The sequence below is a fragment of the Malurus melanocephalus genome, unplaced genomic scaffold (genome assembly GCF_030028575.1).
Source record: "Malurus melanocephalus ecotype Western Australia unplaced genomic scaffold, MMel_1.1 scaffold_284, whole genome shotgun sequence".
In the NCBI taxonomy this organism is placed as follows: Eukaryota; Metazoa; Chordata; class Aves; order Passeriformes; family Maluridae; genus Malurus; species Malurus melanocephalus.
Genome location: NW_026623516.1, coordinates 503,541 through 525,438, shown reverse-complemented (window position 1 = coordinate 525,438; position 21,898 = coordinate 503,541). Strand labels below are relative to the sequence as shown.

Genomic DNA, 21,898 nt, shown 5'->3' with positions numbered 1-21,898 from the left:
AAAAAAAACATACTGAAAGAACAGACAAGAAAATGTTCCCTTTCCTAATTATATTTTTCCTTTTTCTTTTTATGTATCTATCCATCTGTCTATCAGCCTATATATCTATCTGTCTGTCTCATGGAAAAGTCATGTGGACTTTGATACAAAGCTAAATATAGTAGAATTATGGCCAAGTTCAGTATTATCAACTCCAGCTGTTAAAAATATCATGGGATCAGTTTAAAATAATTTTTATTTTCTCTTTAAAGAAAGCTTATTTCAGTTTCTTTTTAGTTTTCCATCAGATTCTTTAGTTTTTAGGTTTTAAGCTTTTTCTGCACTCTTGAAAACTGCATTTTTTTAATGAAGTCCAAAGCCCTCAATTAAATATTTCTCTGCATTAGTAGTAGGATAAACTRTTTTATTTTCCTTCATCCTGTTTTTCTAGTTTCTTCCTTTGCCATATTTTTTTTTTTAATTGCTATTAGGTTTTTCTTTTGTTATTAAAAAAAAKGAATTAATTACAGCTGAGACAAATACTTTCCTCCTTGGGACATATTCTCAGTGGTGAGAACTGCAGTGCTGTTGGAAGGCTAAAGAGAGTTTACCAATCTCAACCAAATTTGTATAGACCATTGAAATCAATGGCATGATTCACTGTTCTTGTTTGTGTGCCCATTCCTGAGGACAAACTGGACACAAACTATTTAGCCTATTTATTTTTGTCCCTAACAAAGTAGGCAGTGATGTTTTCAAGTGATTATCTGGCAGAGTAGGGATGGTAGTATGAAAACTTGCTCTACTTTCAGCATCATTTTTCCCATCATGAAGAGTACAATATGCCCAGCAAAAACTCTGTTTTTGGGGTAGCAGTGGAGATGAGGCTGTGTGGARGCAAGGAGTAAAGCAGGGTGCTGTGCTGGAAGCTGTAGCTGTCAAAAGAAGCTTTGGGCACAGATGGAGCACATGATTGTGCCTGAGGATTAGCCTGCGGAGCAGAAGGATGTCCCTCCATGTCCCACCTCGCTGAAACCCTTAACCCAACCCCAARTGGGCTTTTGACAAGGTCATGTTATGTCAGGACAAGGGGTAATGGCTTTAAACTGGAAGAGGGCAGGTTTAGATTGGATATGATGAAGAAATTCTTCCCTGGGTACGATGAGGCCCTGGCACAGGGCCAGAGAAGCTGTGGTTGCCTCATCCCTGAAGTGTTCAAGCCCAGGCTGAATGGGGCTGTGAGGAGCCTGGTGTAAGGGAAGGTGCCCTGCCCRTGGCAGGGTTGGGAACGGGATGGATGTTAAGGTCCTGTCCGACCCAAACCCTTCTGTGACCAAATGATCARTGCCACATCTGCTCACTTTCTTTGCTTAGAAGTGTTTATGGCATCTCCCCTATCCTTGCTCTGGTTAAAGTCTCTGCTCTCCTCATCCCCCATTTCTCACRGCTGCCCTTTCTCCCTCCTCAGCCATGGTGGCTTCAACCACGATCCTTTAACCTTCAGCAGAAAATTATTTGTGCCATATAAGAAGAATATTGATTTTTACATCACATGGCCCATGAGGCATCAGAAATCACATTTTTTCCTGTAAGTGTGGCTTATCTCTAGCTTTTAGAAAAAAATTAGCTTTGGGCCCTGTGAGATTTCCTGTTCAGGGTGAATGGGTTCTGCATTTAGATCTTTTCACTGGAAAGCCACATGCTGCAGCTGGACTTCTAAATTAAAGGGGGAAGGGAATTAACCTGGCTTAACCTAAGTTTTGACAATTCCATTGAGAGGCCAGTGACTCATTTAGAGAATTCATCGAGTCCACAAGGGTTAGAAYGATACTTCTGAAAGCTTATAGAATGTCATTGCTTTGTGTTTCAACAATTGGGTCCTGCAGTGAATTTTTGTGGGTTGTTATGGAAAAARGATTTATTGATGACTTGTGATGCCAGGATGTTTCCTCCATGCATAATTTTTTTCTATTAAAATACAAATGCATCAGAAACCACAAAAGAAAAAAAAAGAAAAGATTGCATTACAAAGTAGAAATGAAATACGGTTTGATCCCATGGTAAATTCAGACCCAGACCTGAATTTTGCCCACTCCCCTCAAGCTCAGGTCTGAGGCTTAATTTGACCTGGGACAAATAAGAATGAAAGCCACAAAACTCCATTTTGAATCCAAAATTCCTTGCAGTTTTTGGGTGTGCACTGCTGAGTTTTGGAGCGCGTTGAGCCCTTGTTAGAAACATAGTTGAAGCCAAGATCTCAGAATTAAAATTAATACTCCCCAGTTCCAAAGTTTTTTAGCATTTAATACTCCTGCCCCAGGGCTAGAAAGTTGCTGTTTYAAATTCTGAAGTTAAATATGTCAAAATCAGTTAGACTGTGAGTCTCAGTAGCCATCAGTATGCATTTATACATTCACCACAAGGGAAGAAGTGAAGAGAGAGGGAGGATACATTTGTTTGTTTTGAATTAGCACGCTTGGGTTTAATTCCTAATTCAGAAGGATTCATGGCTAGGTGCACGGGTCAGGATACACAGCTGGAAGTGCTGCTGCTGGGACAGGCTGAGCTGAATCCTTGGGGGTGCTGAGGTGTAGTTCAGTGCAGGCTGTATTTAACCTCAATTAGAATTTTCATTTCTAGCTTTCAARCTTTCGTTCAGGCTGCAGCAGGATGAATTGCCAAGATCTCCAGTGTGTTGAGTTTTGAACAAAGCTGGATGATTAGTACCTGGAGGAGGTCAGATTGGTAGGATTCATTGCTGTTTGCATAGAAACCTCTGCTGTGTTCCCAGTGGGGAGGCAAACCCTGTGAACTCAGAGGCAGYAGAAGGCCAAATCCAGATCTGCAGCAGCCARTGTGCTTGGAGTAAATCTGCTGGAGTCAATTGACATGCTTCAGCTTTCACCACTGTCACCAAGATCAGAATATGGCTTGATAGAAAGCACTTTAGAAAAATGCAATTCAGGCACTGAGGGGCATGGAAGAGTATTTTAGTTCTAAGCTGTGACTGTGCTAACCCATTCAGCAAGCTATGGWGCAAATGTTTTGGCATGTTATTTTGGTCCAAGAGCAGTGTTAAGKGGGAAAAATGACAAATCATAATTTAATTGAGCTCATTAGATGATTAGTGATGAAGTTTAGGAACTTGTTTTTCCTTTCTAAAACTCACTGAAAAACTGAGCTGAAAGGAGTGGGGCGGAAGGAGAAAGCCTGATGTTAAACTAGGATGTAAGACTTAGCTGGATCAAAAAAGGTTCWCATTTTTGGACTAAGTATATAACCTAATCAGCAGTATCAGCCATTGAAAACACAGCTCTTGCCTTCTGGTTAAGAAGGAAGAGAAGGGGTTTGTTTGTCCTTAGATTTTTCTTTTTTTTTTTTCTTTTTTTGGTGGTTTTTTTTTTTTTTTTTTTTTTTAAATTTTTTTTTTTTTTTTTTTTTTTTTTTTTTTTTTTTTTTTTTTTTGGTGGGTTTTTTTTTTAATAATAAAACTTACAATGGCTATTTGTGGTCTTGTTTCCTCAAGGCATATTTAGGAAAACTGGATTAATTTATAATGCCATTTGCAACAGAACGAAGCCTGGTGAGGCAATGGATTTGACATTCCTTTACACAGGCTTTTTAGAATGATACTGTTATGATTCTAAATTTTTATCAGTGTGTCAATTGAGTGAACACCTTATTTAACATAYATCTAATATAATGATATGTTCTTTATGAAAAGAAGAAAATAGTGCAGAAAAGTGATTATTCTGAGTTAATTCTTGAATTTCAAAATAATCTTAACTTTTTATGTTGTTTCATACCCAAGTATTTCTGTGGTACAGATGGCTTTTTTGCTTGTGCTATAAATTAAAGCTCTCTCTTTCACTTTTTCTGACTGGTTATAGTACTGCCCTGGTGTTTTGACTAAAAGTGCTGCAGGGRGTTTCTGTGTATCTTGGTGTATGTATTTATATACCTGGAGACTTATTTTAAAAGCTACAGCAGGTGAAAATAAGCCTTTCCAATCAGATTTCTCAACATCGTGCTTGGAGTGTGTGATACTGTGGAAAGATGAAGGTATTTTGGGCAGTGGTGATAACCCAGGCAGACGGATAAACGAGGGAACGTTCCACTCCACTTCCCAGAAGGAGCCATCTGGGAAAACGGTTAAATTCGACCTGTTGTTGGAGCTCATCAGGCTTTTGGAAAGGTGTACATTGARCCTAATAGGAAAATAACCTCTCTGTCACATCTGCCTGTCTTTTATGGGTTTTTTGTTTTGGTTAGGCTCTTATTTTTTTGCTGTGGCTGTGTAGGTTTTTTTCTGCTGCTAACCACTCAACTTATTAACTTGAACCATTTTGYAGCCCACTAAAAATACTGTCAGATGACAGTGGGTTCTGGACCTCAAGTGAACCATAAGAAAGCAGATGTTGTGTGAACACAGAATTGTTCACTGATGTTTCTGCTCTTCTGTATTSCTATTTGCACAGGCTTTAAAATGTGGGGAAAAGAAGAATAAAAACACATGGTTTTCACAGGAAATACAGACAATACTAACATTCGAAAATGTTTATGCCCTGTGGTAGGATAATGTTTTAAATCTGGTTTAATAGGGTTTTGGAATTTGAGAAGATAAATAGGTTATAAATGCAATGCAGCAAATAAATGGAATCGTAAACAAATAACAAGTAACACCGAGTAAACCAAGTCGTGTCTGGCTGCATATKTGTTTCCTATTATTCTATGTGTGCATATGCACACTCTTTTATTGTTCTCTAGAATTAATAAAGGAAAAAAGCTTATACTAAAAACACTCTAAAACTCCTTTGCAATTTAGTGGGCAGTGAGAAATTTTTGTAGAGGTTTTGGACTGTTCTTTGTATCTGTAGTTCAACACAACAGTAGAAAATTATAACTTTTCCATATAAATTTTAGAAGACTTCTCCAGCAGAACTCATGTATGTGTAACTTTGTCCTGTCATTCACAGGATGCAGACCTCTTCCCTCACTCATGCATCTTCCATTATATCTTCTTAATCAATTTTTTGCAATCATGATGCACATCCATGGGTAGTGGCATAAACTGTTTAACCCTCAAACCTGCCCATATTTGTCATGCACAGGAACTTCTTTTCCATTACAAGTAGCAAGCTATTAAAGGAAGGAAAAAAACGTTTGAAAGTCTGTGGATGCTGTAATTGCGATACTTTAGGTTTCACTAGCTTAGTAATAGCAAAAGTCATAAAAATACTTTGCTTACCCAAAGTTTTTATTTAGAGGGGGGTGGGGGCTTCCCCATTGTCAGGCAAAGCAATATTTGCCTAAATTAAGCAAGGGGATTTGTTCAGCCCGTTAGAAGGGCCCAGTTTGGTGGAATTTCTTTGGACATTCCTGCATTGCTAACCCTTAGAGGGGGTGCTCCTTGAGGAGCTCGGTTTCACAGTTCCATGCATGTGGTGACTTATCTTCATGTGGTACCGTGCTGTTCTTTTTGTGGTCTTTGTTTCTGGGATTGTCTTCGATAGTTCTGCCTTTTGGTGCAACCCAAGGGCTGTGGTACACAGCTCTTGATGTCTTTTACTTCTGAGTCCATGTGTCACAGATTAAGCCTGTGTAGGGGGCTGCCATTGCATGGTCCTCATGTTCAGTTGGGTGCAAATAATGTCATTTTAGTGATGAAAGTGGGAATTACAGAAGTATCCCAAGATAAATTCAGAAAATGTTTAACTTGTCTTGACTGGCATCTTCTGTAACTTTTTGACAGTTATATTTCATGCTCGTATCTGATGTCCTTGTAGGTAAAGTTTCTACTGCATTTGAAGTGGTCCAGTGGAATTGCTTAAACAGAAGATTTTTAATCATAACTAACCCTTTCAATGAATTAAGCTAAAATTATGGCCCTTGACTGTCCACCAGCATTAAAAGTATTTAGGTCAGTTGTTTGCACATCTTTAAAAACTGRTCTCTCACTCTCTATGAGTCCTTCTCATAAATACCAGATGATCAGTCATCAGAAAAAGAAAAGCAAATAAAAAGGCTCRGAGTAGTCATCGTAGCGATAGTATTAGGTAAACAAAAAAAGTAAATATGAAACTGAGAAGGAAATTCTTCCGCGGCRTAACACTGTTGTGTTTTGGAGACCAAACTTTTCAGATGTGTTCAGATTCATTGGAATTAATGGAGTGTTGCAAAGTGGAAACCCAGATTGCCTAAACCACTTGACACCCGCTCTGAAAGCTGAACCAAGGTGTGTGYCTGTAACTGCACGCGTCAGTTTTGGAAGGCTGTTTTCCATGATAAAACATTGGAGGTCAGCTCTTAGCACCTTTTCTTCTGTGCACCATCTCCCGTGGCTTCAAGCTGGGCCATCACAAGAAGTACAAAAGAGGTCATGGACAGAAGCATTAACAACTATGTTGACTCCTTTTCCACCCAGGGCAGCAGCTGAAAAATAGATCAAAGCTCAGAAGCAGTTATGTTCTTGTAACACTTTATGACATTCGCAAGGTATTCTCTTCATTTGAGAACCAGAGATGAACACTTTATTAGATTTCGCCTCTTCTTCTTTTAGGATAATGCCTGGGAGCAATCTGTTTGAGTACCTTGATAGCTTCTGGTGATCAAGCCAACAAATTGAATCCCACATCTGTGCAGTCGGAGTGTGGCKGCTGATCCACGCACAGCCCATACATCCGTGACACTCGCTTGTCAGCTGTAAACTAGAAATGAGAGAATGATGAAAGTGTAAAAAAGAACTTCATCTGATTATAAACGTWTTTTGGCTGAGGGGTTTAAGGTTTGGACCAGACTTCAAAACTTTGGACTGGATTCTAAGGACATTTTGACACTTAAAAGAAATCWGTGTTAGCAACTGAGCTGTGTGCACGGCATAGCAGCCGTGCAGAGTTGTAAAGATGTGTYCTCAGTGTGCTTGGACTGTCTGGGCAGTATAAAGGCCAGGGAATGCTGAATATTGAAAAGGCATCAGGTATGCTAAATGGGAGCAGTCCATCCACCCAAGATCTCTGGACATGATCAGCCCRGCTGGACCTCTACCAGGACTCCAGGTATCTGCAAGTCCCAAATGAGAGGCCAGATTTCTCATTTTCACCCAGATGTTATTTCAGACAGAAGAAGGTTCAGACAGGTTCAGGGGARCCTGGCCATACGTTATCACTAGCAAGGCAGCTTGTTCAAACACAGAATTTGAAGTCAGCASGAGTTAGAGGTGTCTGCACATCTGGAAACCCCCTAAAATGCCTGTCACATTTTCAGGTACCTAAAGGCCCAGGTTTTAAAGCTGAGTATTCAATATTTCTCTGAGGTTATCCTTTCCAGATTGAGGGGGAGCTGAGCTTTGCTACCTTGGCAGAAGAGGGGCTCAGCCCAGATGCTGCTCCTGGAAAAGCAGCAGCTCCAGTTCCAGCAGGAGTGACTGTTGAGAATAGAGGTGGAAGAGGAGGTGGGGAAGGGCATCCCATTCATGTCACCCCCCTTCATATAGTAGAAATAAACTTGCAGCACAACCTGTTGGTCATGGCTTGGTTACAGGATGCAGCAGGATTCTGGCAGATTGTCTGAGCTGCTGGCACTCAGAAATCCCTTTGGTGTGCTGCTGTAACTGAGCTTGAGTGGCAGGGCACTTAATGCAGGGAAAAGGGATCTGTGCTTCTTACAGTCACATCAAAATTACCTGCTTATTGTGGAATTTGTCTCCACTAACTTGTGCTGTCTAAATATTCAGTAACTTGTCTTGCCTGTTTTTGTGCTTCTTTTACAGTCAGTGGAGTGAAGTAGATTCCCCCAGTGGATGATTCATCTCCCCTCTTTTAGGCTTCATTATTAGAATGGGATAAATGACCCTGTGGAGATACATTTGAGAGAGAGAGCTTTAAGCATCTCCACTAGCTGAGGTGAATACCCATCATTAGCGTTAGGAGAAGTTAATTTTCCACTGTTTTGCTGCCCTTCCCACCCAGGCCTCCAACTGCCACCACTGTTGAGTGCTACTTTAGAGGATTTCAGGTGGTCTGAGCTGGCCCTGTGTTTCAGCCCAGCTCGTGTCAGTGGACCATGCAGGAGAGGGGCTGAGTTAGGAGGAGAGGTGCKGCACTGGCCCGTTGAACTGGCAGCCCCCTGAGAACGCTGCATCCTGGGTTCAGCCCACCGGTAGCTGCCAGGTTTCTGCCTTTCGAGGAAGAAGGGTTGTTTCATTCCTATCCTGGAGTAATTAGTGGCTGAAATGCCCAAAAAAGGCAGCCCCAGCTAGAGCCATGGTTCTCAACCTCTGCTCTGCAAACCCTGGGGGTCCATGGATCATTCCTAAGGTAACTAAGAAGAATTCAATGAAAGGTAACTGAAAAACCCGTGTTTATTGTCAAYAGATTAACTTTCTCCATAAAGGAACTTGTCTCTTCTGGAAAACATTTGGGGGCTGCCGAGCACAAAGGTTGGAAACCACTGAGCTAAAGTAATGTATCTTTATGTGTGATAATTTGACAGCTAAAGGGCTAAAGCTATTCAACTGTTACCTTTATGAAAAATGCCTGGAGAATTGAATAGAATGTGATAAACTTCGTGTTGGCATTTTTGATTCAGTCTCTGAAACTTGAGTAACTGAGGGATTTCTATAAAAATTACTCTACAAATGTGCAAAATGAAAGGAGAATGAAGTCCTTTTCATATGGATTCCAGCTGATCATATAGAATCATGCTCCTGCTGTAGACTATGATTATTCTGTACTCTTTTTAAGACTTAACCCTGAGAAATGATGAAGAATTATAGGTTAATTTATGTAGAACAACAGGTTTCATTCCTAGTACATATGTAATGAATTTTAAATTGTAAATGTACACTGAATTTAATTTAAGATTTGTTAAATAATTTCTACAGAATGAAAAATCAGTGATACTCAGGATTTTGGGTTTCCTCACCAGGGTAGCTTTGAATCCAGATACCCAGCTCTGACAGTCGGATCCCTTGGACAGTGTGGGTTTATCATAATGCCATAGACTTCTCCTATGATGGTTGGTACAAGAAACTCCTGCAAATGCTTATAAACTTTCTCAGAATTTAAGAAGACAGGGCAGGATTTGCCAAGCAAAATGATTCCCCTCATGATTATACATGGTAAATTTTTTTAGGAGAAGTGTTTTGGGGTTTTTTCCTCCCACATTGATTGAGTTTTACTTGATTTTGACAGTATTAGTTCACCTTTATTTGAACTGCTGGATAATTCATTTGTAGAAGAGGCAGTACATTTAGGTACTTCCATCTGTGTTTAAACAAGGCTCTTGTGCTTTCCCATTTTAAAAAAAGAGATTTTGTATTGTAATGCTTGTGGTAGATGAGGTTTTGAATTTAACTCCTTCCTACTCTAGTTTCTCTTAACAACTCTATGTTATCAACACCTGGGGTTTCTAGTTTACTCTCTTTGCAAATATGAATTTGCAAGAAGGGGTTGATGGTAAGTAGCGTGGTTCTAATTTGCACTTGTGAAGTGTGTCAGACAGTTTCATCRGGGCATGGTGAGCAGAGGAAAGCCTGTCTTCCTCTGAAAACAGCCCTCAGAGAATGTCAGAGAGCACGTTTGGCTGTGATAATCACTTGCAAATGCAGTATGGCTTTGAAATGAGCTGTCCAGGAGCTGCTGGAGAAAGGGATGCCTGTTCTTCTATAAATTCACTCTTTGTCTTCCTCCTTTTTCTTTCTCCTATTTCTGCTGGTTTTCATTATTCTGGGCTGTCACTTTGATTTAGTTTTGGATGAATCTACCTCCTTGTGTTGGTAGAAGTTCTATGGATTCACTTGGATGAAACATTTGTGACAATCATATAGATAGCCCTTTCCAGCCTTCTGTTCATGACTCCARCAACCTGGCATCTTTATAGCTTCATCCATCCCTCCTATCCTCCTGGTGCCTTCCMGACAGCTGTTGAAATCTCTCTTCCTAGTGGTATCTGAGTGCCCTTTTCTCATCCTTCCACACGTTCTTGTCCTTAGAGCAGGAATCTCGTCCRTAGTTACTGTCCATTTGTAAAGTTTTTTCTTAATCCATTAGTAATCTTAAGGTTTAAGCCTGGGGTGATACTTGAGTGCATGGCTGGACAGTGGCCACCCTTTTCTCTCTCAGGCAAAAGGGCAGAGGATTTATGGTAATACCTCACTGTGCCCTTGCTCAAGAGCTACAACCAATTTGTGTCCCCATAAATCATCAGTGCTCCAGTTGTGTTAAATTCCCTGTGGCCTGTCCCGTTTCTCTACTACACCACATTAGCTAGCCTTACACCTCCCCCCATAAACCCCAGCTTTCATCACACRCTTGCCCAGCGCCCTCAGAGGAATTCAGAATGAGTCAGGCAAGGTGCCTCTGGGGACTCCTACTGATGCAAACTTCCTCCTCCTCAAGGCAGCCTGTGGTTTGATGCCACAATGCAGCCGGTACTTGTCAGTTCGGGCCTTCGCTGTGGAGTTGATAGCAGAGCTTGGCCYCTGGCCCAGCCTCCCCTAAATTGCCACTTTCCTTCACTGGATTCTGCTGCAGGARGCGACACTCCCAGCTCATCCTCTTTGTAGTGCCAAACAGAGGAGCTTCTCAGTGCCAGTCCATAGACCATGAGGATTTTTTTTTGAGAAAGGGTTTATCATTCATTCCTAAGGTATATTCCTGTCCAGGCAGAAGACTGGCATCAGCACATTAAGTGTTGTGTTGATGTTTATMTGTAAGATTGAAGTCCACCCAGTTCTTGAGATAGGATCAGAAGAGCTTTAGTAGCRTCTGTCRTGACCTGCTTTCAGAGTCTGCATCCAGAAATACAGAATGTGATGAACAGGGCTCACTTATGTTGTTTTGGTTTGATCTTTCCCTCTCCCCCAGACAGGCCATTGTCTTTATAACATTATCTACCTTCTACCTCTTCACATGGAAARGAAAAATGCTTTTCTGGTGGTAATTACACAGTGCCGCGTTGTGGACCTTTCATCCCATTACAGTAAGTGGACAAACTACTGTAATTTACAAGAATGAAATAGGTGAGGAAATGGGAAAGTTTCTGGCACTCCCAGGCATAAATGCCAGCCTGACATGGGAGAACAATTCTGACAGAAAATGAGTTTTCTTGCTAGCAATGAGTGCTGGTGCAGTTGTGCTCTGATCCAGGGGTGGAGGAACGCTTGCTTCTCTTCAGGTGTTTGAAAAATAGAAGAATCGGGCAGTATTAATGGAGGGCTACAGACCCTTAACCTGTGTCTGCCCTTGCAGTTCAATTGAGACACKCTTCAGCTCTTCCGTGCTCTGTTTCAAAATCTCTTCAGTCTGTCTRTGTGCTGCCTTGTCATGGATCTGTTAGCAAGGTCAGGGTGTGAATACATTGAGATGTTTTTCCTCCAGCAGAAGTATTCCCCACCTCTGAATACACACCTTTTACTCCTCTCAGAAAAGACTGATGCTCTTATTTGCCTGAGGTTTTTTGCTGGTTTATAGTGTTTCCTCGTGGGAGGTTTGTCCTGAAGGTGTGATTGCAGGAGTAAGGTCTTTACTGGTGCATCAGCAAAAGAAGTATTTGCACATCACCAGGGAAGAGCTACCAGTTGGGTGGTAGAACTTCTTTGTCCCTTGGGTAGACCTGCTTGGGGGCTGTGCATTAGAAGCTGACTGGTTTGCACTTATCTTCTTTTTCTTTGTATGAGGRGGCTACCAAATGTCGGGGGGCCTGTACAGAGGTTGAGTTTCTCCCAGCATTACAGAGGATGAATTTGGAACTCTTGGAGGCTCAGGGTGGTTGAAGTTCCCCCCAACCCCCTCTGGGTGGTTTGGCAGTAATTAATTGCCGCCACCTGCTGACCAGGCACAGGATTTCTCTGGGCCAGCTACACTCATTCATGTGCCAAAGAGTCCCCACCATGCCCTCCCCAGCGAGAGGGTGATGGGGCTGTAGGGGAGATCAGGGTGCCTGCATAAAGCAGGAACACCTRGGGACAAGCACAAGATTGGTCATTTAAAGGTGGCACATGCCTTAGAGTGAACGTAACCATGGGTAAAGGCTGAGCTGGTCTGGCTTTGGGCTGCTGTGAACTTGTAGGTTATTGAGCAGATCGTGGATGAGATCAAGCCTGGTACAGGAGGTGTGGATGAGATATAACCTCGTATAACTATGGTGTTAAGTGCAGTCAAATGACATGTTCTCACTTTAATGCATCTCTCTACAGATGGCTCAAAGTTCAGGCACTTTCAGAATAAAGGAAAATAACGAAGCAAGAACTTTTATCTAATCCTGAATTCCAGAAGTTCAAGTTTTCTCTTCTTTGATGTAGTGGAAAGACTTCAAGTGTGTTTGTCAGTGTTCTTCAGAAACTATTTCACATTGTTAGCTCTTTCACAAAGRTGTCTTTTCTCACTTTTGTTTTTGAACATTTAAATAAGAGGTGAGCCAGACAAACAAGTACATTAACTGAAGGAGGGATGATGCCTATTAGACGGCGTCACTGCACCAAAGCTTCATTCCGTGGCCAAATTGCAGGAAGCAGCAGCACTCGCTGAGATCCTCTTCCCTGGCTGCTGTGCCTGGGGCACCGGTGCAGGGTTACATGGCTGCCATGGTGGGAGCTGACTTCTGAAGCTCTTGGAAATTCTGACCTGCTTTCTGCCCTTTAATGAAGTACGTGTAGCAYTTACCTTTTCTGGGGTCATTCCAGGTTTTCAACCAGCAGAGCCAGGGTAGGGACACCTCAGTGACTTGCTTTGATCTGAGTTCATTCTTACAGCTTGGCACCTGCTTTTAGGCCATCCCAGTCTGCTGCCTCCTGCACATTTAGAGCTCTTGCATTGGGGCAGAACCCTGGAAATGCTCCAGGGACCCAAGGAATTTCATGTCTCCATAGAGACTATAATCTCATTTTCTCTCTTTTTCAAAGCGCTCTCATTTTGACAGGAATGCATGGGGTTTCCCCTAATTATCCTCTAGTGAGTCTCCCTTTTTTTTGCATGTATCATTTTTTAATTTGTTTGTTTATTTGGAGGCGGAGGAGAGGCCTCTGAGGAGAGATAGAATGCCACGCACGGCAGTTCTGCTCGGCTGCTGCGGTGCCGTCCCTGTTCTGTCAGAGCAGGGGAAGGTTGCTATTACCATTTTATAATGCATGGCCTTAGGTTATTCTTGCTTTCCTAAGCAGTTCGAGTTACTGCACAGATGTGCTGTAAACCCTCATTTCCACCCTTGTTGCTCGACCCAGTGTCCAAATGGCCCCTCCTGCTCACCCTGCRTGTCTCTCCTTGCTCCCCAGGCCTCCGGGACCTCGAGCAGCTCGGCCGCCACCACCCCATCCGTGTCCACYCCTGTCACGGGCCACAAGCGGATGATCATCCCCAACCAGCCTCCCCTCACCGCCACCAAGAAGTCCAGTGCCAAGGGCCCGGGGCAGCCGGCGCCCATCCCGGTCACTCCGGTGGGCACCCTGAAGCCGCAGCCGGTGCCGGCCTCCTACGCCACGGCCTCCACGCCGAGCCGCCCGGCCTTCAACGTGCAGGTGAGGACGGCGCAGCCCAGCCCTCACTACCAACCGCCCGGCCCTCAGCCTGGCCACTACGGCAGCCTGGGCCCCGGCCAGCCCTACGCCGCCGCGCCGTCCCGCCAGCCCGCTGCCCCTCAGTACGGGGTGCCGCAGCCCCACGGGCCCGACTAYGGCTATGGCCCCCCGGCCGGCCGGCCCGCCGAGCCCGCCTACGGGTACGCGCCTCCGCAGGGCCGCTACCAGGAGCCCTACTACAGCGGCTACGGCGGCAGGAACGGCTCCGAAGCGCCCTACGTGCCGCAGAGCTCCTGGAAGGCCGAGCCGGCGTATCCTGCCAGCAATGCCATGGGCCAGGCTCCCCCTGGGCTCTACCAGCCGCCGGGCACGAAGAAGACCTACATCACCGACCCGGTGCTGGCCCCGCAGCCACCCGCCATGCAGCAGAAGGTAGGAGGAGTGGGTGATCACGGGCATTCCTGGGAGAGCCACATGGCTGAGCGTGGCCTGGGACAGTCTCTGAAAAGTGGTGGGGAGTAAGAAATGCTATCAGGGGTGTGGGACGGGTCTCCCTGCATTTGGCTTCTTAACAGCCAGAAATAGGGAACTCTCATCAGCTTTGAAAAGAACCTCTGCAGGGGCTTAGAAAAACTGTCAGCCTCAAAGGATGAGATGGTGTCATGGTGAGGCATGGTGTCAGCCCACAGGATGGAGGGAGGTTTTGTCGCTGTCACATGCTGTTGCCCAAAGAGCTCCCTGGCCATGCCTCTGCACGGCATCGCTGCACTGGGGCCTTKTCTTCTGGGCACTCCCAAGATGAAGTGAGAGATTGGGTGTCAGCTGCTTCATGTGTTTGTGGACATCCCTGGTTCAACAAATCATGTCCTCAGGTAGATGGGAAGTATGCAAGAGGCTGATTTTGATTGTGGTTCAGAGCAATTGCAGAGGTTGTCCTCTGGTGTGTTGCCGTTCAAAGATCACTTATCACTAAAACCACATGGAAATGAGTCCCCAGAGAGCTCAGCTCTGGTTTTCTTCTCTGGTGTACCCCCCATTCYCTTCAGTCAGTGCCCAGACCTCACAATGTGAAGTCAATTTGAAATAGGAAGTTAAAGCAGGTCTACCTGGTTCCTCTGCCTGAGCTGTTCCTGGCTGGCTTTTGTCACTTCTGCTGGTGGCCATCTCTAATGTGGCTCTGGGAGGACARAGGTGTTTTAGCTTTGTGGGCCCCTTGTTGTGTATGATGAGCTGAGGCTCTACAGAGTGAGGCAGGGAGGCAACGAAGCTGTCGCTGTTCAGGCCCACCCTGGCATGTCTGAGCACATCCCTGCTCTTAAATTTGTGGGTGCTCACAGGGAAATTGGGAAAAGCTCCCATCTCCCTGTGTCTTCCCTGAATTCAGGCTTCCTAACAGTGGTAACTTTGGAAGGCAAAGATGTTTCTCAAGGCAGTTTAGAGAGGGCAAAAAATTACAGAAGTCCTTGAGATATTATCTGCTAGCAGCTAAGAAATWGCTTTTTCTCTTTTCTTCCCCGTCCTTAACAAGAAGCTATGAAGCAGGGAGAGAAGCAGTGAAGTCTCAGCTCTGCAGGTACTTGGTATAGAACTTAGACTGGAAMGTAGTGAAAGACACAAAATTTGCACATGGCCTTAACTGGTGTAAATTGTTGTGGTTCCAGCGGAGTCACTGAGGAAATGCTGAGGTACAGCAGATCCATATTTAGACTTTTATAGATACAAGTAGGCTTATATATATATAAAAAATTTAAAAACTGTAGTTCAGTCAGCATCTCTATGGAAACRCAAATCATCTCAAACCACAAACAGCACAAGCCTGTTAGTCTCATTTGCATTACAAAGCTGGAGGGACAATTTAATTTAGCTCAAGTTTGGGGTTTCATGTGYGCCTATATATATTTATATATATATATGTTGGTGTATGTGCACGTGGCATTTGCAAACACAAATGCAGAAATACTTCATAAATATCTCTATAAAAARTGATTTCAGTTCTCTGCAGAACATACTATCATCTGCTTGATGGTAAATCCCTCCAGAAACTTTCTCTCTCTTCCAACCTGGTAATATCTGTTTTCTTGCCTATTTCACTTTTGAGCTTAAAAATTTTCTGTAACATATTAGTGGCAGACTTTGCCTTTAAAACAGTGGTGKCCAGCCTTATCATGTGCTGTTTTCTTTCTTTGCAGAGTAACTCATTCATAAAATCAACTTTGGGAATTATTTTATTTAAAAGGAAAAAGACTGTGTTAGAGCCAGATATCTGTTAGGGAGAATTGTCACTGTAATTCGATCTGGTTATCATGTGAATTTTAACATCTTTTCCTACTCACACRCATGCTTCTGCATTGGTTATGTTTTGCCTTTTCAAGATAGGTTTGAGACCTTTCAGTTAAGGAAACAGAAAGGGTAAGAAACATTAATACATATCACATAGAATGTAAGATGACTTTTACAAATTCTTCTTCTTGCAAGGGAATGATCTTAAAATATCAAACAATTTCGAAATGTATTTCAAATTTCTAAATATATTTGTGTGSAAATTATTAAGGCTGTTGTAGCAAATCCATCTCAGATTAAAAGTTCATGGTCCTTAATTCTAACATATACCATGTCCATCACTGTGAGAGGTAAAATTTTTCATTAAATTTGTTTCATGTGTTTAAAGGGTAAAAAAWAMCCAAGGTTTGTATTTGGCATTCTGGCTAGGAAGAGGTTCATGACACTGTGGCTCTGTGTTTTTTGCTGTGTGCTAATCATGTTGAAGTCGCTGCTGATCCAAAATAAATCTGGATCGGTATGGGAACAGCAAATAATCTGTACTGGTTCTTAAAGCCTGTTGAAAACAATGAGTTTTACTCACACACAATTCCACATTGCATTCTGTCCTTGGGCCACTTATGGAGTGAGAGTCATGCATGTGAAACCTCTGGGCATTTTAGTCTTTYACGGCACCCTGTCTAGCATTAGTGCTCAAGTCCTAGTTAGGAAATGATCTGTTGGAGTGCGTGTCCTTATTTAAACTTTCATGTGCTTCAAAAGCCAAAAAAAACCTCAGGAGCTTTCTCCTCTGGGTGGTGGGTGATAGGAATTTCTGTAGAAGCAGCARCAGAGTTCTCATGAGACCATCACAGAAACATGTGACACGATTGGCTCTTCTTGTTCTTGTGCTATGCCTGCTCTGACCAAGTCAAAATCTGAAGCCTCCCTCTTAATTTCTCCACTCCCAAGGGCAGAGAGCACAAGGTATGCTCTTTTCTGGCCTCAAGACATCCAGAGTAGAGTAATGGCAAAGCCAGTTTCTGACATGGAGTATTCCTGGAACTTTTCCCTGTAGCCAAAGCAGGGTTGATAAACTCCCACCACCGAGCAGCTCAGCTATGACCAAATGTTTCTGTGCTGGACTGGTTAAGACACTGAAAACGCCTGTTGAGTTTTATATCTCCAAATAGGTCTAGGTTCTTTTACTGTTTTTTTTTTAGGTTTGAGCATTTTTGAGACGCTGTCACATCTCCCAAGTGATTTATGAACCTTTCAGGGACCTCATGTGTCTTCTGGTATATTTGAGGGGTGGCTGTGGGASGTCTGTTCTTCCTATGTCTCAGATTCCAGCTAGTCTCCTAATTCTACTCATAGGCTTGGGGAACCAGATTTCTTCATAAAGGGACCTGCATATGTTCAACATCCAGACTGGGTACCACAGAAGCCATTTGAGACAGTTTTTGGCTCTTGTCCAAAATGGTGGAAAATTTTAATGAAAATACTGATCTCTTGAGAGCAATTTACCAATTTGGTGGGGACAGAAGTATCTTTTAGCTCTGATTTAGTGCAGCATCCAAGTCCGTATTTCTTTGCTGCAGATTTTTTTGAAAGAGAAAGGAGGCAATGTCTCTTTGATAGCCGTGTCTGTTCTGCTAGACATGGCACAAATGCACGAGTTCCTTAACCTGGTCAGCCCACACCAGTCACGGGTCCCAGGATCCCCATTCACACCCATAGAGGCATCAGTGCATGTGGAACATGGCCTCCTCTTCAGACAGCCCTTTGGTTTTGCACACCTTTCCAGGTGAGCAYCACGAAAAGAGGGGAGGCTGTAAATCAGAAGGATTGAATGAGGCAGCTCATGCTTGTGGCGTGGTTTGGTTTAGGTGGTGGTGGCTGCTTGTGACTAGCGCACCTCAGCCACCGCATGGTTTCTGCACTGCTGGAGGTGGTTTCTTTGCTGCCTGCTGCACCCAGCCCTGACACGGTCTYATGCAGCTTGCAGTGCCCAAAAGGGACCGTGACGGCTCACTGTTTTCTCATTTTACACAGCTTTTGTCAGTTTTTCCACTGATTTAATACCTGTGATGGAGACATTGGCTTGGAAGTTTCATCTTTGCTTCAGAAACATATGCTCACCAGTGTCCTTTGCTGTGACTGATAAACTTGTCTTGTACTGGTTTAATCGTTTTTAGTCTGCCATCACTCACATAAGGACGATACCTCCAGCGCTTGTGTTTGAACTGAGACTAATTCTCTTGCTGTTGCTGTTAATTTAGCAACTAGAAATTTTTCACTCTCTGCAGATGAATAAAGCAGTCTGCCAGATTCCCTCCTGCTGTCACAGGGATATATTCCTTCCTAGTGTTGCTTTTGACTTGTGGAGAAAGGCAGGCAGCCTGTTTTACACTGCTCACCTCCCCCAAAGTGTCTTCTCACCCAAAATTTTATGTCTTCACCCAAGTGTCTTTTTCACGAAAGTCACGTATCAAAAATTTCCAATGGATGGAATTTGGAGATAGTGTAAAATGATGATTGAAATTGATTTTCTATCAGTGTGGGACAGTGGCTTCCAATAGTTTTAATATGCTAAAATAAAGAAAAGCAAAGTAGAATTGAAAGGGTTTATTTAAAATATTCTGCTTTGGCATTTAATGAATTTTAAAAAAACTGAAAGCGAACGTAAAATGAAAGGTTGAAAAAGTGAAATTCTGAAATTCAGAGTTGAATCGGCAAGTTCAGTGTGACATTTCAGAATTTCCAGATGAATATGCAGTTCCTTTCTACCCTGAGAATAGCAACAAATGTCAAAATGTTGACATTCTTCACAAAACAGTAATTCAGAGTTCTAACCAGCACTAGCTGTATATCAGCTGCTGACTCTGTCATTGCTTCTGGGTGGATTAAATTAAATGCTGTTGCTTCTGTTAAAATGAGGAGGAGGGGAAGAAGGCAGTGGTGTCTAACAATAAGATGAGAAGCTCAAAGTTAGGACTTGTAGTGGCATTGAGAATGATGTTTTCCTCTTCAAGTTATTATAAATCTCTGCATGAAAATCTTTGTGGGTTTTTTTCAGGTGAATCGGTGCTGGCAAGAGATGCAAAGAGGTGTTTTCAGAATGGTGTCCTTATCCTGACTGCAGGAATCTGACACAGTCTGGTTTATACCCTAAACTTTTGAAAGAGCCCAATTCTTGGCTTGAAATGTGTTTAACATTTTTGTTTGAGAGCTGTACTCTTTGTTCTTTGTATTATATTTTTATTATTTAAACATTCAATATRCTAGCAGGAACCAGCTGATGACAGAGCAATTAATCAGTTTTTTTCTCTTAGGAATCATATATTTGAACTGCTTTCCTGAAATAGTGAAACAAAGAGTTGCCAAACAATTACCTTGAAGTTAAAGATAACAGGGAGCCTGCAGTTACAGGAGTAAGTCAGGTCAGCATATACTGAAAAACCAACTTAAATTTACAGCTTCAGGATGCAGCTTTTGCAGCTTTAGCCTTTAGTCAGCCACAATGGGTTAGAAATATAAGAGGAATAATTGAGAAAGAGGCTTTTGGCATAATACCTGGATGTTCTTTCTTGCTCCTTCTTAAAATAAGCTGAGGACAATGCCTCCACACATGATAAAGCATGKGGCAACCTTGAAGTTAATCAAGGGCTCTGTTTCTGTGCTGGTTAACTCTTGATAACCAAGTGTGAGATACTACCATGAGAGATACTGCCAGACTGTCTTACGGTCTTACTTAAAAATTTTGGGTCTGAGGTCATAAGATGCAGTGAATGTATGCTTACATAGCATCAGACAGGGAGGCTGGCTCATCTCTGGGCACTGGGRCTTCCCTGAGCCCTGGGGCTGCCTGAGCTCAGGTGTCTGAGGGACAGCCTGGTCTGTAGCATGATGAGACAAGGATGGTTGGCCTTGCTGCTGATTTACAGCTTYCAGTACTGAAAGCAGCACCCATAAAAGTGAGTGCCACTTAATTAATTTGCAGGCAGACTCTGGCTGTTGTGTGCAAGGGTACTGCTGATTACTAGAGGAGCTGATTCCTTYCATTTTAAAATACACTACAGTCCAACCACATTGTAATTCTTTCAAAGCCAAAGCCCCAGAGTGTGTGAGGAAGCTGCTCTCCTGTCAGATAACCTCTGTGTCATTGTCAAGTTTATTGCAATAGAGTCAGAACATGAACGGGTAGAGAAAATGGTCCAAGGTTAGGCTCCAATTGATTAGGAGTGTTGGACAGAACAAGGAGACATGGAGCATCCTGGTGTTATTGGGTGGCTCTTCTGTTTGAGGTGAGAAGGTTTCTGGCTGCCCTGTTGATGTGAAACTCTTTGGGTATGACTGGATGGTAATTCCACTGTTAGGACAAGTCACTGTGCTCACAACACAGTGAGAACGTAGCTGGTGCTTTGGGTGGTGTCTTACTTTGGCCATGTCATTTGTAGTGGATCTTCCTATGTTGAGTGGTTTTCCCAYTGACCTCTGTGGATCATATTTGTTGTCTTAATCCAATTTTTAATGGCACATGTATTGATAAAATAGTAGTGGTTTGTTACTGAAGAGCCACTTTGAGTGGGGAGCTGTGCCCCAGTTAGAAGATGATTAATTTCTCCATGGATAGTCATGGTTATGCACAGATGGGCTCTTGAGCCTAGTACTTGAATGAGCAGGCAAGTTAGAAAACTATCATGGCRCATAGTGAGCAGTGCCAGCCATGTAGGAGACCACCAAAAATAGATATTCAGTTGTAAAGATTACAAAGTAGTCTATAATGACTGCTGATACAATATTTGTTTCATCCAAGAGTAATGGTATGRAGCAGTTGCTAATATATGGTTACATTTGCTGATCATAAATGTTCTGGTGTTAAACTGACTTTGGCCTCCACATAATGGGCTTCCTGTTAAGATTTACCTCTGAATAGCTATAAAGAAACGTAATATAGTAAATTTAATAGCAGCCTTTGGGGGGGAAAAAAAAAGTTTAAAAAAAAGAGAAGAGGTTTCCTATCACGGGCTGAAAGAACTCCTGCAAGGCAAACAGAATCTGCAATTATACTGACAGTTTTGTTCTTAAATGAAAATAATAGTGAATTATAAAGCTGTAAAATTGTTTTCACAACAATATTTTGTTTTTATAACTCATACTATTTCACTTAGTAGCTGCCTGGCTCCAGAGCAAGTTACATAACATGATATTATGAGTATGATGCCTCAACTTTTTGTCTAGGGAATTAATTTAAGGGCTCTAAACTTTCCAGTCACATTTTCTTCTTTGTTCCAGATGCAGTGTATTCTCTCTGCTGGAAAAAAGTATCAGATKAACTATGTCTTGCTTGTAGCAGAGGCATAATATTCATATGCCTCTTTTATCCACACTAAYAGGGCAGTGACTTAGTTTCACATGGCTCCTCAAAATAGTCCAGATTGAAGTGGGCCATCTAAAGTCAGCTACACAAAACAAATTAGAAGAGTGGAGCTGCTGTGTGTTAGCTGATCAAYGTAGCATTAGCAAGGATTTTCCACATTGTGGTTTAGCACCAGCACAGGCAGATGAATTATTCTTATTGTCACTATCACTCATCGTCCCAGTTAAATATTTTTCTAAACAAACAAACAAAATTTCCTCAAATGAATTGGCTATAACTTAACCTGACTCATTAGGATTAGTTTAGTCATCAGTAAAATGGAACCACACCTWAGCTGTAATATAGCAGATTAGCTATCATAATTTTCATCCTAGTATTGCCTAGTTAGACGCTACCAACACCTGAAGGATATTTTTTTCAGGCATTTCCTCCAGCTTTGTTGTTGAGAGCTGGTTGGTCGTTAAATTAATTACCTTCTTTTCTGTTGTTGCTGTGATGGAGCTTAAAGTGAAAAATCATGCCTTTTCTGGGGAGAAAGATGGCCTGAGTGGACAAGGGAGCACCTGCTATGTATATGCCACTGGTAGATTCCTTCTAGGCTGTCACAGGAAGCCTGGTGGATTTTATTGAGCAGTCCAAGTCAGCCAACAGAAGAAATCTCCATGAGGATGTTCCCTGCAATATTTGTATTCTTGTAAATCTGTTTCATGTATATCATGCAGACTCAAATTTCCAGGTGACAGCTGYGTTTTCATGATCTGGTG

The 21,898-nt window shown here is 42.7% G+C and overlaps 1 protein-coding gene across 1 annotated transcript in view; it reads left to right on the top strand.

Annotated features, from left to right (window-relative positions):
• The window catches only part of LPP (LIM domain containing preferred translocation partner in lipoma), a 196,099-nt gene that overhangs the window by 68,516 nt on the left and 105,685 nt on the right, over positions 1-21,898 (top strand). The window contains exon 4 of the mRNA XM_057376614.1: positions 13,250-13,924. Within this exon, the coding sequence (XP_057232597.1) occupies positions 13,250-13,924 (675 nt within the window). The remainder of the gene's footprint in view (positions 1-13,249; positions 13,925-21,898) is intronic.